This window comes from Pristiophorus japonicus, chromosome 3 (assembly GCF_044704955.1).
Source record: "Pristiophorus japonicus isolate sPriJap1 chromosome 3, sPriJap1.hap1, whole genome shotgun sequence".
Classification (NCBI taxonomy): domain Eukaryota; kingdom Metazoa; phylum Chordata; class Chondrichthyes; family Pristiophoridae; genus Pristiophorus; species Pristiophorus japonicus.
In genome coordinates this window covers 69,776,771-69,797,135 of record NC_091979.1, presented here as the reverse complement: position 1 = coordinate 69,797,135, position 20,365 = coordinate 69,776,771, and the positions used below count along the sequence as shown (strand labels likewise).

At 45.6% G+C, this 20,365-nt stretch overlaps 1 protein-coding gene across 9 annotated transcripts in view; it reads right to left on the bottom strand.

The window, feature by feature from the left end:
- LOC139259753 (nck-associated protein 5-like) overlaps positions 1 to 20,365 on the bottom strand; it is a 1,255,355-nt gene that overhangs the window by 831,485 nt on the left and 403,505 nt on the right. For 8 of the 9 annotated variants that reach the window (XM_070875434.1, XM_070875435.1, XM_070875433.1 and 5 more), the window contains one exon: positions 1,291 to 1,364. The exons of the other annotated variant lie outside the window; for it this stretch is intronic. In XM_070875434.1, the coding sequence (XP_070731535.1) occupies positions 1,291 to 1,358 (68 nt within the window). In that variant the 5' untranslated portion in view covers positions 1,359 to 1,364. The remainder of the gene's footprint in view (positions 1 to 1,290; positions 1,365 to 20,365) is intronic. 9 annotated transcript variants of the gene reach the window in all.

Here is a 20,365-nt window from a genome sequence, read left to right as displayed (position 1 = left end):
ACAAGCTGGAAAGCATTTGGCCGACAACTGAATTCACCATCAATCGCAAAATAGGGCTGGATCATCTCAAAGTCTACCATCACTTCCTATGACTAAGTCCTCTTGTGACTCGGAGATCATCCTGGAGATTAAGAACTCTCAATTCCTCTTCTCCACAACAAACCATTTCCTTCAAACAACTTCCATCCATGCTCACCTCAGACGCCAAATATGAAGAATTATTAGATCTTTTCATGCTGAATATTAACGGCATCTGCTCTGCTGCCTGTGGCTCCTCAGATTCCTTCTACTCCTAACCTTTCCCTCCTGCCTATTCCCCTTTCAGGTATTGATCTCTAACCTACTTCACAGACTCCTCATAGGACTGAAGATTGGTGGTCAGGAACTGGAACACAATGGTGAGGGGAAGGGGGTTACAGGACTTCATAGACAAGATAAATTTAGGTGTGGTGTGGGTTGAGTGAGGATAAACGTCTTATGGTGTACTGTTGAATCTTAAGCTCAGTTTCCCCACCTTTATCCAGTCTGCTATCAAAAGTGTTTTTATCTATCTCCAGAACATTACCCATTTCTTCCCTTACTTTTCCTCTTCCATTGTTGAAACCCTAATCCATATTTTTAATCTCAGCCAGTCTTCTCCAATATTTTATTTGCTGGCATCGCTATTTCCACCATGCAAAAACTACAAATTATCCAGCATGTTGTGGCCCATGTTCTCATGTGAACTAAAAGAAAAAATGCCCTGTCCTCACAAAGCTTCACTGGCTGTTTGTATCCCTGGAAATTGACCAAGATTCTCATCCTCACCTGCAAATTCCACCATGGCCTCTGTCATGTATGTAACCTTCATGTAATTGTAACCTTCATGTAACAACACTGCATACTATATACACCTAAGAAATGCACACCTTGACCACAGGGGTTGAATTTGTGGGAGACACTCCTAGCCTGGTCTTTCAGGTATAAAAGGGGAAGCTCCACCCACCTTCTTCACTTCTTGATCCTGTGAATAAAGGTTAAGTCACAGAGTGACTTTGTCTGCAGAATGTGTCTCGTGTGAATTTATAGTAGTGTGTAAGGACACAACAGCCTCACTCCACACTTCCTCCATGATCTCCTCCAGATCTATGTTCTGGTTCTCTCTTTGCCCTCTCCTCACCTGTGTCTCTTTTTGCCCTTTGCTCAATTTTCACTCAATATCCTTGAAAAGTGCTCCAAGATGTCTCTCTGTATGTAATGAGTGCTACAGAACTGCAAGTTGTTGACAAATAGCATTCTTATGGTACGTACCTCCGAACATTCCTTTGTGATTCTTCCAACTGTTTCAGCAACTCTTGTATATATTTATTTGAATCCATGTAATCCTGCAGTAAAATTAAAATAATTTTTCCTTAGAACAATAAAGTTTCAATTTAAAAAAATAACACTTGTTGATTCATTTTCATTTATAGTTGTTCATCTCCATACCTTCCTCTTTAAAGCAGTGGAGGGAGGTTATGGACACCAGTTGTGCTTCATGAATTGGACAGCTGGAAGTTTGCTTTAATTAGAGACAGAACATCAGTTGTCTCCCTGCAAGATAGCACTCCCCACTTGGTAACCAGACTGAGAGTTGATTAAATTCAATATACACAATACTAGGCAAATTGGAATTAAGGCCTGTAGCAGTGTAAAGTTATTACCTTGACAACAAGAATGCAAAATATGCGATGCTCATAATATATCAACATTTGTTCAATTTCACATTGCTCAAAAGTAATAAACTCAGAATGGATATTATTAATATTAAGCTTTGAAAGTATGTCTGATAGTACCATATGAATGCTGATCATATCAAATTGCTTTGTTTGCTATTTTAATAGAGGCATTAACTTATTACTTTAACAGGTTAACACCTCTGGTAAAATAGCAAATATATTTAATGCAAACATGTTAAGTCTTAATGTAATTTCACACAACATAATTTCCGAGTCAAATTGATTTTGGTAACTTATAAAATATAAAAATAATATAAATACTTAACCAAACTGCGTCAATATCCACATTCTGAGCTGATCACAGGTAACAATATTTGTACTGCTAAACAAAGAATTATTCTGTATCACCATAAATAATATTCATTTGCTCTAGTTTTTGTGTGTGATGTTAATATATGATCGACAAATGAAAGCTGTACATCTGGATCTTAATTCACAAGCTGAAGGAAAAAACTACTTCGAGAAAATGTGGTAGTCCTCATTCTCTGAGTGAAGACTTTATCTCAGTGGCATTGTTTTTCACTGAACGGAACAGTTCCAAATGGCAGAAGGTGTGCAACTACTCTTTAAAAGTACAATAAAATATACCATTTAAATAATACCCAATCTAACATTTGCATCACCTCCTCAGAGCCAGTCTTACTCAGCCCTGTTTTGACTGCAATTATGCATTATCGTTTCTGAAGAAAATACACAAATTTTATTATACTTACACAATGCAATTAAATATGATACCAAGACTGAACTTGCTCCCATCAACAACAAGCATAATTAAAACCAACAGTTTAAGTAGATTGGACTATAATTTGAATTGCACACAGATCACAACAATTGGCATGATTATTTACCCTGGTGATGTTTTGGCAATGTGTTAAGATGCAACTTCTGGCCAACAGCTATAACACAGAAAATGAGGTCGTTACCCAATAAAAGGTGTGGTTGGCCATATTGAAAATTGGAATGCCAATAATTATCAGCATATCCACTCTGAAAACTCCTACCTTGACTCTAGTTAAATTTATGCAGTCCAGAACAGTATGAAAGAAGATAAAAGCAAAGTACGCACAGGAAACTTTCATTCAGAAAAGCAGGCAATATTGAATAAAGGGGTCCTAGTATATGGTTTATTCTTCCTATGACTAAACCGATAACATAAATTTAGAGCAGCACAGATAAAGAAAAATATTTCCCATCTTTAAGACCGATAATCACATCACAAAATCACAATGGCATGACTAGTGTGACTAGCTGCATCTCCAAAATTTTGTAGAGAGTAACCTGTTTTTTTCCCCTAAATTTTCAGGTCTTCTCCATTTGTTACTTACATCAAAGTGGTTATTGTTACACTCATATGAAATGGTGAGACTGAGTACTGCGTGCAATGAGCAAGTGTGACCTTAGCTCCTTTATTAAGGTTCCAGAGTCCAGGTACCTCGTGGGTGGCCTGCTTATATGCTGGGATCCCTTGGGACTCCAACAGGTGGGCCCTCTGGTGGTCAGGAGGGATGCAGGTTACAAAGGGTTAAATACATAACATCACTCCCCCGTGAAGTCAACAATACACTTATTTACAAGGTGAGACGATCTGGGGTTTTGCGCTCCCTTGTCAATCGTCTCGGTACAAATGCTGGTGTGGGTGGGTTGGTCAGTTCTTCACTGGGCTGTTGAGCAGCTGGCCTTGCTGGGCTGCTGGGGATGATGAGTTCAGTTCCGTGGTCAACTATGATGTCAGTTGCCACTTGTGTGTGTGTTGGAAGGTCAAAGTTGGTGGTGTCCTCTTGGGGTTGTTCGTAGCTGTTGGTGAACCGCAATTTGATTTGATCTAAATGTTTTCTGTACATTTGTCCATTGATCAGTTTGACCTGAAACACCCTACTCCTCTCTTTGACTGTGACCGTGCCAGCGAGCCATTTGGGACCATGTCCATAATAGAGCACAAACACAGGATCATTGATCTCAATATCGCGTGACAAATTTGCGCGGTCATGGTACACATTTTGTTGATGCTGCTTGCCCTCCACGTGATCATGGAGATCACGGTGGACAAGAGAGAGCCTTGTTTTAAGCATCATTTTCATGAGCAGCTCAGCTGGGGGAATCCCGGTGAGTGAGTGGAGTCTAGTGCGGTAGCTGAGCAGCACTCGGGACAACCGGGTCTGCAGGGAGCCTTCCGCCACACGTTTCTATTGTGTTCCGAACACAGATGAGACTGCAGATGAGGTTAAAGTAACAGTGACCTCAGTCTTTACTAAGACACTCCAGAGTGAGGAACAGGCCTTCGGGGCCAGCTAACACACAGTGCTCCCAAGGGATGCTGGGATCCCTTGGGACTTCAGGGGATGAGCTCCCTGGTGGCGGAACATGGGAGTGCATGCTTTACAGATACACAAAATCACTCCCCTCCAAAGTCAAAGTGAAAACAATTTACAAGGTGAGGCGGTCGGGAGCCTTTCTTTCCCTGGTGGACCGCCTCGGTACAAATGTCTGTTCTGGTGTGTTGGCTGTGCCCTTGCTGGGCTAGCGTGTTGTTAGCCTTGCAGGGCTGTTGGGTGAGCCTGGCCTTGCTGGGCTGTTGGGCGTGATGGGCTCAATTTCCTGGTCCGGGGTGGTGTCGTTGATCCTTTGTGTGTGTGTTGTGGGCTCGAAAAAGGTGGTGTCTGCTGTGGGTTGTTCAGGGCAGTCTGTGAACCGCAGCCTCGTTTAGTCCAGGTGCTTTCTGCAAATTTGTCCATTGTCTAGTTTGACTACAAACACCCTACTTCCTTCTTTAGCTATCACCGTGCCCTCGATCCACTTGGGATCATGTCCATAGTTTAACACATATACAGGGTCATTCAGATCAATTTCCCGTGACACAGTGGCACGACCATCGTTTACATTTTGTTGCTGCTGCCTGCTCTCTACCTGATCATGCAGGTTGGGGTGAACCAGCGAGAGTCTGGTTTTAAGTGTCCTTTTCATGAGTAGCTCAGCTGGGGGCACCCCTGTGAGCGAGTGGGGACTCGTGCGGTAGCTGAGTAGTACTCGGGACAGGCGGGTTTGGAGTGAGCCTTGTGTGACTCGTTTAAGGCTCTGTTTGATTGGTTGTACTGCCCGCTCTGCCTGTCCATTGGAGGCTGGTTTAAACGGGGCTGAGGTGACATGTTTGATCCCATTGCGGGTCATGAATTCTTTAAATTCAGCACTGGTGAAACATGGCCCGTTGTCACTGACCAGTATGTCAGGCAGGCCGTGGGTGGCAAACGTGGCCCTCAGGCTTTCAATGGTGGCGGTGGCGGTGCTTCCCGACATTATTCAATCCATTTTGAAAAAGCATCCAGCACCACCAGGAGCATTTTACCGAGAAACGGGCCCACAGAGTCGACATGGATCCTTGACCATGGTCTGGAGAGCCAGGACCACAAACTTAGTGGTGCTTCTCTGGGCGCGTTGCTCAACTGAGCACACATGCTGCATTGCCGTATACAGGACTCTAAGTCAGACTCGATACCGGACCACCACACATGGGATCTGGCTATCGCTTTCATCATTACTATACCCGGGTGTGTGCTGTGGAGATCCGAGATGAACATCTCCCTGCCCTTTTTGGGTAGCACTACGCGGTTACCCCACAACCGGCAGTCTGCCTGATTGGACTGCTCGTCCTTTCGCCGCTGGAACGGCTTGATTAGCTCTTGCATTTCAACGGGGATGCTGGCCCAGCTCCCATGGAGTACACAGTTTTTTACTAGGGACAGCAGAGGATCTTGGCTGGTCCAAGTCCTAATCTGGCGGGCCGTGGCAGGTGATTTATCATTTTCAAACACTTCCATGATCATCAACAAGTCTGCGGGCTGCGCCACCATCAACAAGTTTGCAGACTGCGCCATTTCCACCTCCGTGGTGGGCAATGGTAGCCAACTGAGAGCATCCGCACAGTTCTCAGTGCCTGGCCTGTGGCGGATGGTAGAGTTATATGCTGATAGTGTGATTGTCCACCTTTGTATGCAGGCTGAGGCATTAGTATTTATCCCCTTGCTTTCAGCGAACAGGGATATGAGGGGCTTGTGATCGGTTTCCAGCTCAAATTTGAGGCCAAACAGGTACTGATGCATTTTCTTTACCCCGAGCACACACGCTAATGCCTCTTTCTCAATCATGTTGTAGGCCCTCTCGACCAAAGACAAGCTCCTAGAGGCATAGGCGACAGGTGGCAACTTCCCCGCAATGTTAGCTTGTTGTAATACACACCCGACTCCGTACGACAACGCGTCACATGCTAGCACAAGTCTTTTACACGGGTTATACAATACAAGCAGCTTGTTGGGGCATTAAATGTTTCTGGCTTTCTCAAAAGCAATTACTTGGTTTTATTCCCCATTCCCAGTTCTCACCTTTACGCAATATAGGGGCTCGAAGAGGGTGCTTAACGCCGGTAGGAAGTTACCAAAATAGTTGAGGAGTCCCAGGAACGACCGCAGTTCTGTGGCCTGGGCACGTTCCTGATAGCGTCTGTCTTGGCATCTGTGGGCCGCTGTGATCTTTCTCCCCAAAAACTCCACTTCTGTTGCCATGAAGACGCATTTCGACCTCTTCAGCCGCAGCCCTACGCGATCCAGTCGCTGGAGGACCTCCTCCAGGTTTTGTAGGTGCTCCACAGTGTCCCGACCCGTGACCAATATGTTGTCCTGAAAACCACCGTGCGTGGTACCGACTTGAGTAGGCTCTCCATGTTTCTCTGGAAGATCGCTGCAGCCGCCCGAATTCCAAACGGGTATCTGTTGTAGATGAACAGTCCCTTGTGCGTGTTGATGCAGGTGTGCCCTTCGAAGACTCCTCCAGCTCCTGCGTCATGTAGGCCGAAATCAGGTCGAGCTTGGTGAACGTCTTGCCTCCTGCCAGCGTCGCAAATAGGTCGTCTGCCTTAGGTAGCGGGTACTGGTCCTGTAGCGAGAAACGATTAATAGTTACTTTATAATCGCCGCAAATCCTGACCGTGCCATCACTTTTGAGTACTAGAACAATTGGGCTGGCCCACTTGCTGAATTCCACTGGGGAGATGATGCCCTCGCGTTGCAGCCTGTCCAGCTCGATTTCCACTCTCTCCCTCATCATGCGCCTTGTGGTGAATGGGTCGTGCCTCTGGGACCAAGTGGATCCGCACCTTCGCCCCGGAAAAGTTTCCAATGCCTGGCTCAAAAAGGGAAGGAAATTTGTTAAGAACCTGGCTACACGAGGCCTCATCTACATGTGATAGCACTCGGATGTCATCCCAGTTCCAGCGGATTTGGCCCAGCCTGCTCCTTCCAAAGAGTGTGGGGTCATTGCCCGGGACAATCCAGAGTGGCAGTTCGTGCACCGTGACCTTGACCATGGCGCTGCCCAGGACAGTGATGAGCTCTTTGGTGTCCGTTCTCAGTTTCGTGTTGATGGGGCTCAGGGCTGGTCTGAGTGCCTTGTTGCACCACAGTCTCTCAAACATCTTTTTACTCATGATGGATTGGCTAGCGCCAGTGTCCAGTTCCACGGCTACGGGTAAGCCATTCAATTTTACATTTAGCATTATAGGTGGACATTTCATCAAAAATGTTGCACCCCGTGTACTTCAGCATCTGCCTCCTCTCTCTGAGGCTTGAAATTGCTTTGATCCACCATGGACCAATCTTCCTCTGCCACGTGGTGGTTAGCAGGTTTTGCAGAGCTTGCAGCTTGTCTGCAAGTTCGTTGGAGGTGCCCCATTGTTCCACAGCTCTTGCAAACATATCCTTTGAAGCGGCATGAATAGGCTGAATGGAAGCCTCCAAACACCAACAACGTGTGAATTGCCTTGCATTCATCCTTTGTTGCGGACTCTCAGTCATCTGGGTCACCTGAGGCCTGCAGGCAGTTGCAGACTCGTGGTTTCTGCCCTATACATTTCTGCTCGCAAACACAGTTCCAGTTAATTTATGAACATTGCTAGCACTTGTGTGCTGAGAGATTTGTTTGGTGTTATCACTGGTGGTCATAAACGCCTGTGCTATCGCAATGGCCTTACTAAGGATCGGTGTCTCTACAGTCAAAAGTTTTCGTAGGATGGTCTCGTGGCCTTTGCCCAGTACAAGAAAGTCTCTGAGCATCTGCTCCAGGTAGCCATCAAACTCACATTGTCCTGCAAGTCGCCTTAGCTCGGCGACGTAGCTTGCCACTTCCTGACCTTCAGATCGCTAGCACGTGTAGAACCGATACCTCGCCATCAGCACGCTCTCCCTTGGGTTGAGATGCTCCGGAACCAGTGTATACAGTTCCTCATATGACTTATCTGTTGGTTTCACTGGAGCTAGAAGATTCTTCATGAGTCTGTAGGTTGGTGCCCAGCAGACCGTGAGGAGGACCGCTCTCCTTTTTGCAGCGTTTCCTTCTCCATCCAGCTTGTTGGCTACAAAGTACTGGACTCGCCATTCGACATAGGCTTCCCAGTCCTCACCCTCCGAGAACTTCTCCAGGATGCCCACAGTTTGCTGCATCTTTGTGTTGGATTCGTATACTCGTCCCCAGTTATTGTCTTCCTAACACAGATGAGACGGCACACAGGGAGGTTAAAGTAACAGTGACCTCAGTCTTTATTAAGACACTCCAGAGTGAGGAACAGGCCTTAGGGGCCGGCTTATATACAGTGCTTCCAAAGGATACTGGGATCCCTTGGGACTTCAGGGGATGCGCTCCCTGGTGGCGGAACATGGGAGTGCATGCTTTACAGATACACAACAGTTTCAAGCTTTGCTTGATGGTCTGAACTGCCCGTTCCGCCTGGCTGTTGGATGCGGGCTTGAACGGAGTAGATGTGACATGTTTGATCCCGTTGCGGGTCATGAATTCCTTGAATTCAGCACTGGTGAAGCACAGCCCATTGTCGTTGACTAGGACATTAAGAAAGCCGTGCATGGCAAACATGGCTCGTACGCTTTCATAAGAACATAAGAATTAGGAACAGGAGTCGGCCATCTAGCCCCTCGAGCCTGCTCCGCCAATCAAAAGGATCATGGCTGATCTGGCCGTGGACTCAGCTCCACTTACCCACCCGCTCCCCAGAACCCTTAATTCCCTTATTGGTTAAAAATCTATCTATCTGTGATTTGAATACATTCAATGAGCTAGCCTCAACTGCCTCCTTGAGCAGAGAATTCCACAGATTCACAACCCTCTGGGAGAAGAAATTCCTTCTCAACTCAGTTTTAAATTGGCTCCCCCGTATTTTGAGGCTGTGCCCCCTAGTTCTAGTCTCCCCTACCAGTGGAAACAACCTCTCTGCCTCTATCTTGTCTATCCCTTTCATGATTTTAAATGTTTCTATAAGATCACCCCTCATCCTTCTGAACTCCAACAAGTAAAGACCCAGTCTACTCAATCTATCATCATAAGGTAACCCCCTCATCTCCAGAATCAGCCTAGTGAATCATCTCTGTATCCCCTCCAAGGCTAGTATATCCTTCCTTAAGTAAGGTGACCAAAACTGCACGCAGTACTCCAGGTGCAGCCTCACCAATACCCTGTACAGTTGCAGCAGGACCTCCCTGCTTTTGTACTCCATCCCTCTCGCAATGAAGGCCAACATTCCATTCGCCTTCCTGATTGCCTGCTGCACCTGTAAACTAACTTTTTGGGATTCATGCACAAGGACCCCCAGGTCCCTCTGCACCGCAGCATGTTGTAATTTCTCCCCATTCAAATAATATTTCCTTTTACTCTTTTTTTTCCCAAGGTGGATGACCTCACATTTTCCGACATTGTATTCCATCTGCCAAACCTTAGCCCATTCGCTTAACCTATCTAAATCTCTTTGCAGCCTCTGGACAGTCAATGGTGACCGTGAATGTGCTTACACAAATGATTGCACATTCAATCCATTTTGATTAATTGTCCACGACAACCAAAAACATTTTGCCTTGGAATGGACCCGCATAGTCTACATGGATCCTCGACCACGGTTTGGATGGCCATGATCACAAACTTAGCGGTGCCTCTCTGGGTGCATTGCTCAATGAGAGCAAGTTGACTCTAAATCTGAGTCGATGACAGGCTACCATACATGAGACCAGGCTATGGCTTTCATCATTACAATGCCTGGGTGGGTGTTGTGCAGTTCGCAAATAAATGTGTCTCTGCCTTTCATGGGCAAGACCACGCAATTGCCCCACAAAAGACAGTCTGCCTGCAGGGACAACTCGTCTTTGCATCTGTGGAACGGCTTAATCGCTTCCTGCATCTCCACTGGGACACTGGACCAGCTCGCATGGAGGACACAGTTTTTTTACAAGGGACAGTACAGGATCCTGGCTGGTCCAGGTCCTGATCTGGCAGGCCGTAACGGGGGACTTCTCGTTCTCAAATGCCTCCATGACCATGAGCAAGTCCACTGGCTGTACCATTTCCACTCCGGTGGTGGGCAATGATAGCCGACTGAGAGCATCTGCGCAGTTCTCTGTGCCCGGTCTGTGGCGGATTACATAGTTGTGTGCCGACAGCGTGAGCACCCATCTTTGGATGCGGCCAGCGGCATTGGTATTGATCCCTTTGCTCTCCGAGATTAGCAGCTTATGGTCAGTTTTAAGCTTGAACTTGAAGCCAAATAAGTACTGGTGCATTTTTTTACCTCGTAAACGCATGCCAGAGCCTCTTTTACAACCATGCAGTCGGCCCTTTCGGCCTTGGACAAACTCCTGGATGCATTGGCAATCGATTGCAAAATTCCTATTCATTCGCCTGTTGTAACACACACCCGACCCCGTATGACGACTCATTGCAAGCTAACACTAATTGTTTACATGGGTTATACAGGACAAGCAGTTTGTTAGAACACAATACATTTCTGGCTTTCTTAAGGGCAGCTTCTTGTGAATTCCCCCATACCCAGTCGTCTCCCTTGTGCAGTAGCGCATGTAGGGGTTCTAGCAGAGTGCTTAATCCAGGTACGAAATTACCAAAATTGTTAAGGAGTCCCAGGAATGACCGCACCTCCGTCACGTTCATTATCTCGTCGCCAATTGTTACACTCATAATAAATGGTGAGACTGAGTACTGTGTGCAATGAACAAGTGTGAACTTAGCTCCTTTATTAAGGTTCCAGAGTCCAGGTACCTCGTAGGTGGCCTGCTTCTATACTGTGCTCCCAAGTGATGCTGGGATGCCTTGGGACTCCAACAGGTGGGCCCTCTGGTGGTCAGGTGTGATGCAGGTTACAAGGGGTTAAATACATAACAAGTTAGCATGGTTCACTCTTAGCCCTCTTGCCTCTGAGTCAGAAGGTTCAAGCCTATAGATTGCAGGTGGTGCACTCTATCAATGGGTGTATTTATTTTACGATATGATATATGCGTTCCATTTACTAGAATATGTGATTTGAATCTATAATGCTCATGATTAACTCCCAAATCCTAGTCACACTGCTTGCTCAGTTTCTTCCCCTGTGACAGAGAGAGAAGATGCTCCAGATTTACATTAAAGGAATTGAGATTCCATCCTCTCAAACAGTAACAATTTCTAAAACTCCCAAATGAAAGTAGCACAGTGTAAAAATGAACTTTACGAGAGGCACTGACAACAAAATTAGAAGTCACGAGTGCTGGGAATCGTTCCTCGATCCCCGGCAGTGGCTGTCTGCCACGTGACATTCTGCCCCTGACCACAGCCAGCTGATGCTTGTGTGGGAACCGGACTGGGCCTGTGCAGATGATGCCTGGAAGTTAAAATCTACCAGGCCTCATGCTGCTGAAATCGGGACGGTTTACCGCATAACGCCCCCCTGCCTCTCCAACACCCCCCGACCCCTATCCGGACAACTGCTGCCCAGAGTTAAAATCAGGGCTTCTATTGCAAAATTCTAATCTTAATGGTATGGTGTCACAACAACAACTTGCATTCATATAATGTCTTTAATGTAGTAAAATGTCCCAAGGCACTTCACAGGAGCGTAATGAAACAAAATTTGACACCGAGCAAGGTAAAGAGATATTAGGGGAGGTGACCAATAGCTAGGTCAAAGAGCCAGGTTTTAAGGACCATCTTAAAGGAGGAAAGAGAAGTACAGAGGTGGAGAGGTTTAGGCAGAGAATTCCAGAGCTTAGGGCCTAGGCAGCTGAAGGTAAGGCTGCCAATGCTGGAGCGATTATAATTGGGAATGCTCAAGAAGCCCTTCGAGGAGCACAGATATCTGGAAGGGTTGTAGGGCTGGAGAGCGAGGGCATGGAGGGATTTGAAAACAAGGATGAAAATTTTGAAATAAAGGCGTTGCTTAACCAGGAACCATTGTAGGTTAGCGAGCACATGCTTGATGAGTGAATGGGACTTGGTGCGAGTTAGTACATGGGCAGTCAAGTTTTGGATGACCTCAAGTTTATGGACGATTGAATGTGGGAGGCCGGCCAGGAGTGCACTGTAATAGTCAAGTCTAGAGGTAACAAAGCCATGGATGAGGGTTTCAGCAGTAGATGAGCTGAGGCAAGGTGTAGATGGGCGATGTTAGAGTTGGAAGTAGATGGTCTTAGTGATGGAGCGGATATGTGGTCAGAAGCTCATCTCGGGTCAAATATGATACCAAGATTGTGAACAGTCTGGTTCTGCCTCATCCTCAGGGAGAAGATGGAGTTGGTGGTTGGGAAACGGAGTTTGTGGCGGCAACTGAAGACAATGGTTTTGGTCTTCCCAATATTTAGTTGGAGGAAATTTCTACTTCGCCATTACTGGATGTTGCACAAGTGGTTTGACAATTAAGAGACAGGGGAGAGTTTGGAAGAGGTGATGGTGAGGTAGAGCTGGGTGTCGTCAGCGTACATGTGGAAACTGACGTTGTATTTTTGGATGATATCACCGAGGGGCAGCATGCAGATAAGAAGTAGGAGGGGGCCAAGGATAGATCATTGGGGGACACGAAAGGTAACGGTGTGGGAGCGGAAAGGGAAACCCTTGCAGGTGATTCTCTGGCTACGACTGGAGAGATAAGAATGGATCACATATTATGCATGAGGTTATTCTAATTTAGTATTACTCAAACTTGAAAGTAATTCAGATTTTGCTGCATTTATGTATTATCTCCCTAGATGAAACTATCTGAGCAAAAGTCTGCATTGTTAGAATGCCCTGATCAGTTGCACTTCCTTCCATGTTGTTATAAAAGAGAATCAAATTAATCCATGTTGAAATGTGTATTTAAATAAAAAATCTTATTGAATTCATTTAAATTATATTTCTAATGTTATTCTCCAAGTATTGCATAAATAGAAAAGAATGTTCACCTGGAAGTGCCTGAGATTATGTCAAACTGTGAAAGTGAAGTTAAAGTGGTTTATGACAATCACCTGAATCCCAACATTGAAATCGTTCCATGGTATCTCATTCATTTTATGTTTACATTTTATTCAGTTTTTGGCCTGCAATTTTGACATCAAAAATCCCCAAAATATGAAGTAATGAAACTAAAATAGTAGTTTAAGTCTTTAACAGAAGGGCCAATTATTCTGTTTATGACAAGTGACTAGCAAAACGAATGCAGACACTAATTCCCCCCCATCATGCACGACAATTCATCTTTTCAGAAAGAGGCTGTGATTTATATAGGGGATGCATTTGAGACAAAGACTGTTGTTAGATCATTGATTAATTTCTCACTGCCAAACTTCAAAGAAAACCCCACAAAAGAATGATTCATTCCTCCCTCGCCATAAAGCAGAGTGCTCTCTCTCCAGGCCTGGCTGTAATCCCTTTTTAGGAATGTCCACTATTCCTACTCCCTCACCAAGCTCATCTTCATTCCCTCCTCAGATCAGCACCGCACTTTGAAAACAAATAATTCTCAGGATGTGGGCATCTCTGGCAAGACTAGTATTTATTGCCCATCCACAGTTGTGTTGAGAAGGTAGCTTATTCGGCCACTTCAGAGGGCAGTTAAGCGTCAACTATGTGGAGTCACATATAGGCCAGACCAGGTAAGGATGGCAGGTTTGCTTCCCTATAAGGACATTGGTGAACCAACTGGGCTTTTACAACAATCCAAGAGCTTCGCAGTCACTTTGACTGATAACAGTTTTTCATTTCTAGATTTAAAAAAATGGAAATCAAGTTCTCAAACTACTATAGTCTGATTTGAACTCATGTTTCCTAGATTATTTCATTTCCAGGATCTAGAAATTCAATGGCACTGCACCAGTTTTCAGCAGCAACATGGATGTCTAAGCATCCAATATGGTGGACAAGGCATGTGTACTCATTACTGCCAGAAGTGGGCTGCCAGCCATATTGGTAAAGATAGAAAAAAAGGGTCAAGGGCCCGTGCCCGAAATAGATGTTAGCCCCTTTGCATATGCAAAAATGGCATCTAATGCCTGTTTGGCTCCCTCTTTGCAAAATTGGTATGCCCTGAACATGGCTACTTTCAGGATGGTTACTTTCAGGAAAACGTGGTCTACATGCGGCATCACCGCCAAAAAGGTACGTTTCTAAAAAATACTTACTTTAACATGAGCTGGGAGGAGAAGGAGTGTTAGTTTTAAAGAATGTTTCCAGCTCCCGCTTGGCACTCTCTATATCACCCCCTTCCACCCGATCACATCCCCCTCCCGATTGCCTCCCTCCTCTCCCGATTGCTCCCTCCCTCCCTCCCCATTGCCTAACCTACTCTTCCGATCGTCCTGCACCCCAACCCCACTCCCCCACCCCCGCCAACCCCCACTCCACGGGTTGTTTCTCCCCGTCTCCCAGGAGATACCCAAGGGCTGCTGCCGGTAATGCAGCTGTCCAAAATCCTCTTCTCCAGCAAGCTGCCTGGGGATACCCAGCAGTTGCCTGCAGCTCGCTGCCCTCATGTAAATGTGGCCCGAGGCTCACTATCACATGAACACGAGTACAAAGTTTTCTTAAGAAGCTCATGAAAATAGCATTTGGTTCTCCTAGCTTTGATCTCTCTCGGCAAGAATTGGTCAAACACTTTATTAAGAACACTCTAAGATGAAGTGCGCCAGTGTTTAAGATTTACAAATGAAGATCAGCTTTTTAAAAAAAAAGACCCTTCACGGGGAATTTTGTGCGAACAATCATACAAATAACTATCAAGACAATAGTCAAATTAATTCAAAATGTAATGTGTATTTTTAGTACTAGTGTTGGCATTAACCTAAGGCTGATTGGCATCTTTGGGCATCAACTGTATAGATGCTGCCCCAGGCCTATGCAAGTCAAATAGAACCTTAACAATAATGCAAATTTTATATCGAAGATCCTGCAAATCCCCTTCGAAGATCTTCTTAATCGAGGCTCTGCCTTTGACTCGAGTGTCCTCGACTCCATCCCGCAGCATGCTACCCGCCACCATCTCAGCAAAACCCCAGCCCTGCATGACGTAGAAAAGGCCATCCATCAGCTCAAGAACAACAAGGAATCAGGAGCAGGTGGAATTCCCGCTGAGGCTCTAAAGTATGACGGAGAGGCACAATTGGCGCGAATGCATGACCTCATCTCTCTCATCTGGAAGGAGGAGTGCATGCCTGGAGATCTCAGAGATGCCGTAATGGTGACCATCTTTAAAAAAGGGGACAAGTCCGACTGCGGCAACTACAGAGAAATCTCCCTGTTGTCAGCCACTGGGAAACTCATCGCTAGAATCCACCTCAAACGTCTTCTCCCTGTGGCTGAAGAGCTCCTCCCAGAGTCACAATGCAGATTCCGTCCACTACGGGGTACATGATCTTCCTGGCGTGACAACTGCAAGAGAAATGCAGGGAACGGCACCAACCCTTGTACATGGCCTTTTTTGACCTCACAAAGGCCTTTGATCCTATTAACCATGAGGGACGATGGAGCATCCTCCTCCGTTTCGGCTGTCCCCAAATGTCTGTCGCCATCCTCCACCTACTCCACAACAACATGCAAGCTGTGATCCTAACCGATGGATCCATCACAGACCCAATCCACGCCTGGACGGGGGTCAAGCAGGGCTGCGCCATCACACCAACCCTCTTCTCGATCTTCCTCACTGCAATGCTTCATCTCACGCTCGACAAGCTCAACAAACTATAGAACCAGTGGGAACCTGTTCAACCTTAGTCGGCTCCAGGCTAGATCCAAAGCCGTCCCATCCTCTGTCATCGAACTACAGTATGCGGACAATGCCTGCGTCTGCGCACATTCAGAGGCTGAACTCCAAGCCATCGTCAACATCTTCACAGAGGCATACGAAAGCATGGGCCTTACATTAAACATCCGTAAGACAAAGGTCCTCCACCAACCTGACCCTGCCACACAGCACTGCCCCCCCCCCCCCGCCCCGCCACTCGGTCATCAAAATCCATGACGCCGCCTTGGACAACGTGGACCACTTTCCATACCTCGGGAGCCTACTATCAGCAAGGACAGACATCGACGACGAGGTCCAACACTGCCCTCCAGTTCACCAGCGCAGCCTTCGGTCGCCTGAGGAAGAGAGTGTTCGAAGACCAGGACCTCAAATCTGGCACCAAGCTTATAGTCTACAGAGCTGTAGTGATACCCACCTTCCTACATGGTTCAGAGACATTGAGCATATACAGTAGACACCTCAAATTGCTGGAGAAATACTACCAACGCTGTCTCCGCAAAATCCTGCAAATCCCCTGGGAGGATAGACGCACCAACATCAGTGTTCTTGATCAGGCCAACATCCCCAGCATCGAAGTACTGACCACACTTGACCAGCTCCATTGGGTGGGCCACACTGTCCGCATGCCCGACACAAGACTCCCAAAGCAAGTGCTCTACTCGGAACTCCTACACGGCAAGCAATCCCCAGGTGGGCAGAGGAAACGTTTCAAGGACACCCTCAAAGCCTTCTTGATAAAGTGCAACATCCCCACCGACACCTAGGAATCCCTGGCCAAAGACTGCTCTAAGTGGAAGAAGAACATCTGGGAGGGCACTGAGCACCTCGAGTCTCGTCAGCGACAGCATGCAGAAAACAAGCGCAGGCAGCGGAAGGAGCATGCAGCAAACCTGATTCCCCCCCACCCTTTCCTTCAACGACTGTCTATCCCACCTGTATTGGACTGTACAGTCACCTGAGAACTCACTTTTAGAGTGGAAGCAAGTGTTCCTCGATTTCGAGGGACTGCCTATGATGATGCAAGTCAAATAGAACAAAAATCATCACTAAAGTGTTATATCAATAAAATAAATAGTCACATTGAGAGCTGTGGTATGTGTGTTAATTACATATTTTGTATTTAATGAAGAGTGCAATTAATAGGTCTCCTGCAATATGCTATTTAAAGAGGAAAAAAAATGATGAACAAGATAGCAAAATTATGACTAGACTGGGTCTTTACTCGTTGGAGTTCAGAAGGATGAGGGGTGATCTTATAGAAACATTTAAAATAATGAAAGGGATAGACAAGATAGAGGCAGAGAGCTTGTTTCCACTGGTCGGGGAGACTAGAACTAGGGAACACAGCCTCAAAATACGGGGGAGCCAATTTAAAACCGAGTTGAGAAGGAATTTCTTCTCCCAGAGGGTTGTGAATCTGTGGAATTCTCTGCCCAAGGAAGCAGTTGAGGCTAGCTCATTGAATATATTCAAATCACAGATAGATAGATTTTTAACCAATAAGGGAATTAAGGGTTCTGGGGAGCGGGCGGGTAAGTGGAGCTGAGTCCACGGCCAGATCAGCCATGATCTTGTTGAATGACGGAGCAGGCTCGAGGGGCTAGATGGCCTACTCCTGTTCCTAATTCTTATGTTCTTATGTAAACATCTGTTAAAGTACACGAGAGTTACTAATTAGTGCAACCTCATTTACAATATTTCCTTCAAATGGAAAAAATCTAAATTATCATGGGTGGAAGAAACATTCATTATAAATTATATGTCAGTACTAATATGACTACGGCTCGCTATGAGTTGCCAGTCTATTTCTTAATTCTCACAAATGTGACTTGATTTTCTCTTTCTCAAATGAAAATGCAATCAAATCTGACAGGCTCCCGGAAGTGTTCCAGTTCCTGAATGATGATAGCTGTTTTCCCCAGCCCTTACTCTGAGGTCTCCTCGATCTTCAATGACATGGTCACTTCTCGCAATGGATGCTGCAGACACATATCTCCAGACAAAACTTTGTGCATTCTTTAATGTTAACATTATTTCTCTCAGAATAAGTTCCATAAATCAATAAAACCACAGAAATGTTTTATGATTTTGCACTTCCTTCTTCATTTTGTAAGTTATTTGCTCTAAACTCCCTTGGATCACGCCATGCCAAACACCTCAATGAGAAAATGCATTTAAGGGGAAGCTAGATAAGTATATGAGGGCAAAAGAAATAGAAGAATATGTTGACAGGGTGAGATAAAACAACTGGAGTGGGAGGAGGCTTGTGTAGAGCATAAGCACCAGAATGGTGGGCCAAATGACCTGCTTCTGTGCTGTAAATTCTATGTAATTCTCAGATAGATAGGGTGCATGCTCTCATATCTATTGCTGATACTGCTCCAAACTGGTTGCTAAGAACGACAGGAGATTAGCAGGGGTTTAGCTACTTGGTAATTTTCTCGCAGTCTTTCAGGAGATCTTGTCCCCTGCCTTTACTCAGATGACTGTGCTCAGTTCAAAAACTCACCACATTGAAAAACAGATTGGAGAACCTGCACAGTACCATTCTATGGCTCAGTGCATCAATGTGTTAATGCACTCTGACATTAACTTGCAGAATTTCAGAATTTTCAATGGAAAATAGGAGGAATAATTTTTATGAAATGAGCCAGAAACATGTTTTTAAAGGGGCAATTTGAGAATTGCCAAGGCTTGTGTAGTATCAGCTCTTAGGTCTGTTGGCTAAATCATTTTAATATTCAGCAATTTTTTCCACTCCCTCTCATCAAAATAAATGTTTTGTAACAAAATCATAATGCATTTTGAATATTTACATATTTATAAAATAGAGAATTGACACAAAATGTTGCAACTATGTACTATTTTATGGTCCTCATAATTCAAGATATTTGCACAATAAATGATATGCAAAACTACACAAAATATATCTGAAAAGCTAAATTAAGGGTATCAGCAATCACTTACATCCTGATGTGCAGATTATTTGATATTTGTAACCATATGGATACACATCTGTATAGGCATAGAAATAAAATTCACATCAGCAATGTAAATTCGCTAACACTGTTGCACAGTTTATTTCAGGACACCTACAATCATCATACACAATCTCGAATAAAAAGCTAGTATCAATAATGGTGACCATGAAACTACCAGATTATCGTAAAAACCATCTGGCTCACTTTAGGGAAGGAAATCTGCCATTCTTACCTGGTCCGGCCTATATGTGACTTCAGACCCACAGCAATGTGGGTGACTCTTAACTGCCCTCTGATATGGCCTAGCAAGCTACTCAGTTGTTCAAAAATACTTCAAAGAAGTACACAAAGAATAAAACCGGATAGATCACCCGGCATCAACCTAGGCATCAGACACAACAGCGACACACCCAGCCCAGTCAGTCCTGCAAAGTCCTCTTCACTAACATCTGGGGACTTGTACCAAAATTGGGAGAGCTGTCCCACAGACGAATCAAGCAACAGCCTGACATATTCACACTCACAGAATCAAACATTTCACCCAGACTCCTCCATTACCATCATAGAAACATAGAAATTTACAGCGCAGAAGGAGGCCATTTCGGCTCATCGTGTCCGCGCCGGCCGACAAAGAGCTGCACGGCCCTTGGTCAGCAGCCCTAAAGGTTACATATAAACCTATGAACAATGACGGGAAGGCAAAGAGCACCCAGTCCAACCAGTCCGCCCCACACAACTGCGACACCCCTTACACTGAAACATTCTACACTCCACCCCAACCGGAGCCATGTGATCTCTTGGGAGAGGCAAAAACCAGATAAAAGCCCAGGCCAATTTTGGGAGAAAGAATCTGGGAAAATTCCTCTTCAACCCATCCAGGTGATCGAAACTAGTCCAGGAGATCACCCTGGCCGTATTCGATTCCCTGCAGTACTTATCATTATATCTGCGCCGTCCAACAAAAGGTCATCCAGTCCAATCCCAATTACCAGCTCAAGGTCCGTAACCCTGCAGGTTATGGCACTTTAAGTGCCCATCCAACCATCTCTTAAAAGTGGTGAGGGTTTCTGCATCTACCACTCTTCTAGGCAGCGAGTTCCAGATCCCCACAACCCTCTGCGTAAAGAAGACCCCCCCTCAAATCCCCTCTAAACCTTCCACCAAAACTATGCTCCCTCGTAATAGATTCTTCCACCAATGGAAATAGGCCCTTACTATCCACTATGTCCAGGCCCCTCAATATTTTGTACACCTCAATGAAGTCTCCTCTGTTCCAATGAGGACAAACCCAGCCTATCCAATTTGTTCTCATAGCTAAGATTCTCGATTCCAGGCAGCATCCGAGTAAATCTCCTCTGTACCCTCTCGAGTGCAATTATGTCCTTCCTATAGTACAGTGACCAGAACTATCCGTGGGAATGTCCTTGTAGCAAGGACACAGAATGTACTCTGGGTGGGAGACTTCAATGTCCATCATCGACAGTGGCTCGGTAGCACTGACCAAGCTGGCTGAGTCCTGAAGGACATAGCTGCCAGACTGGGCT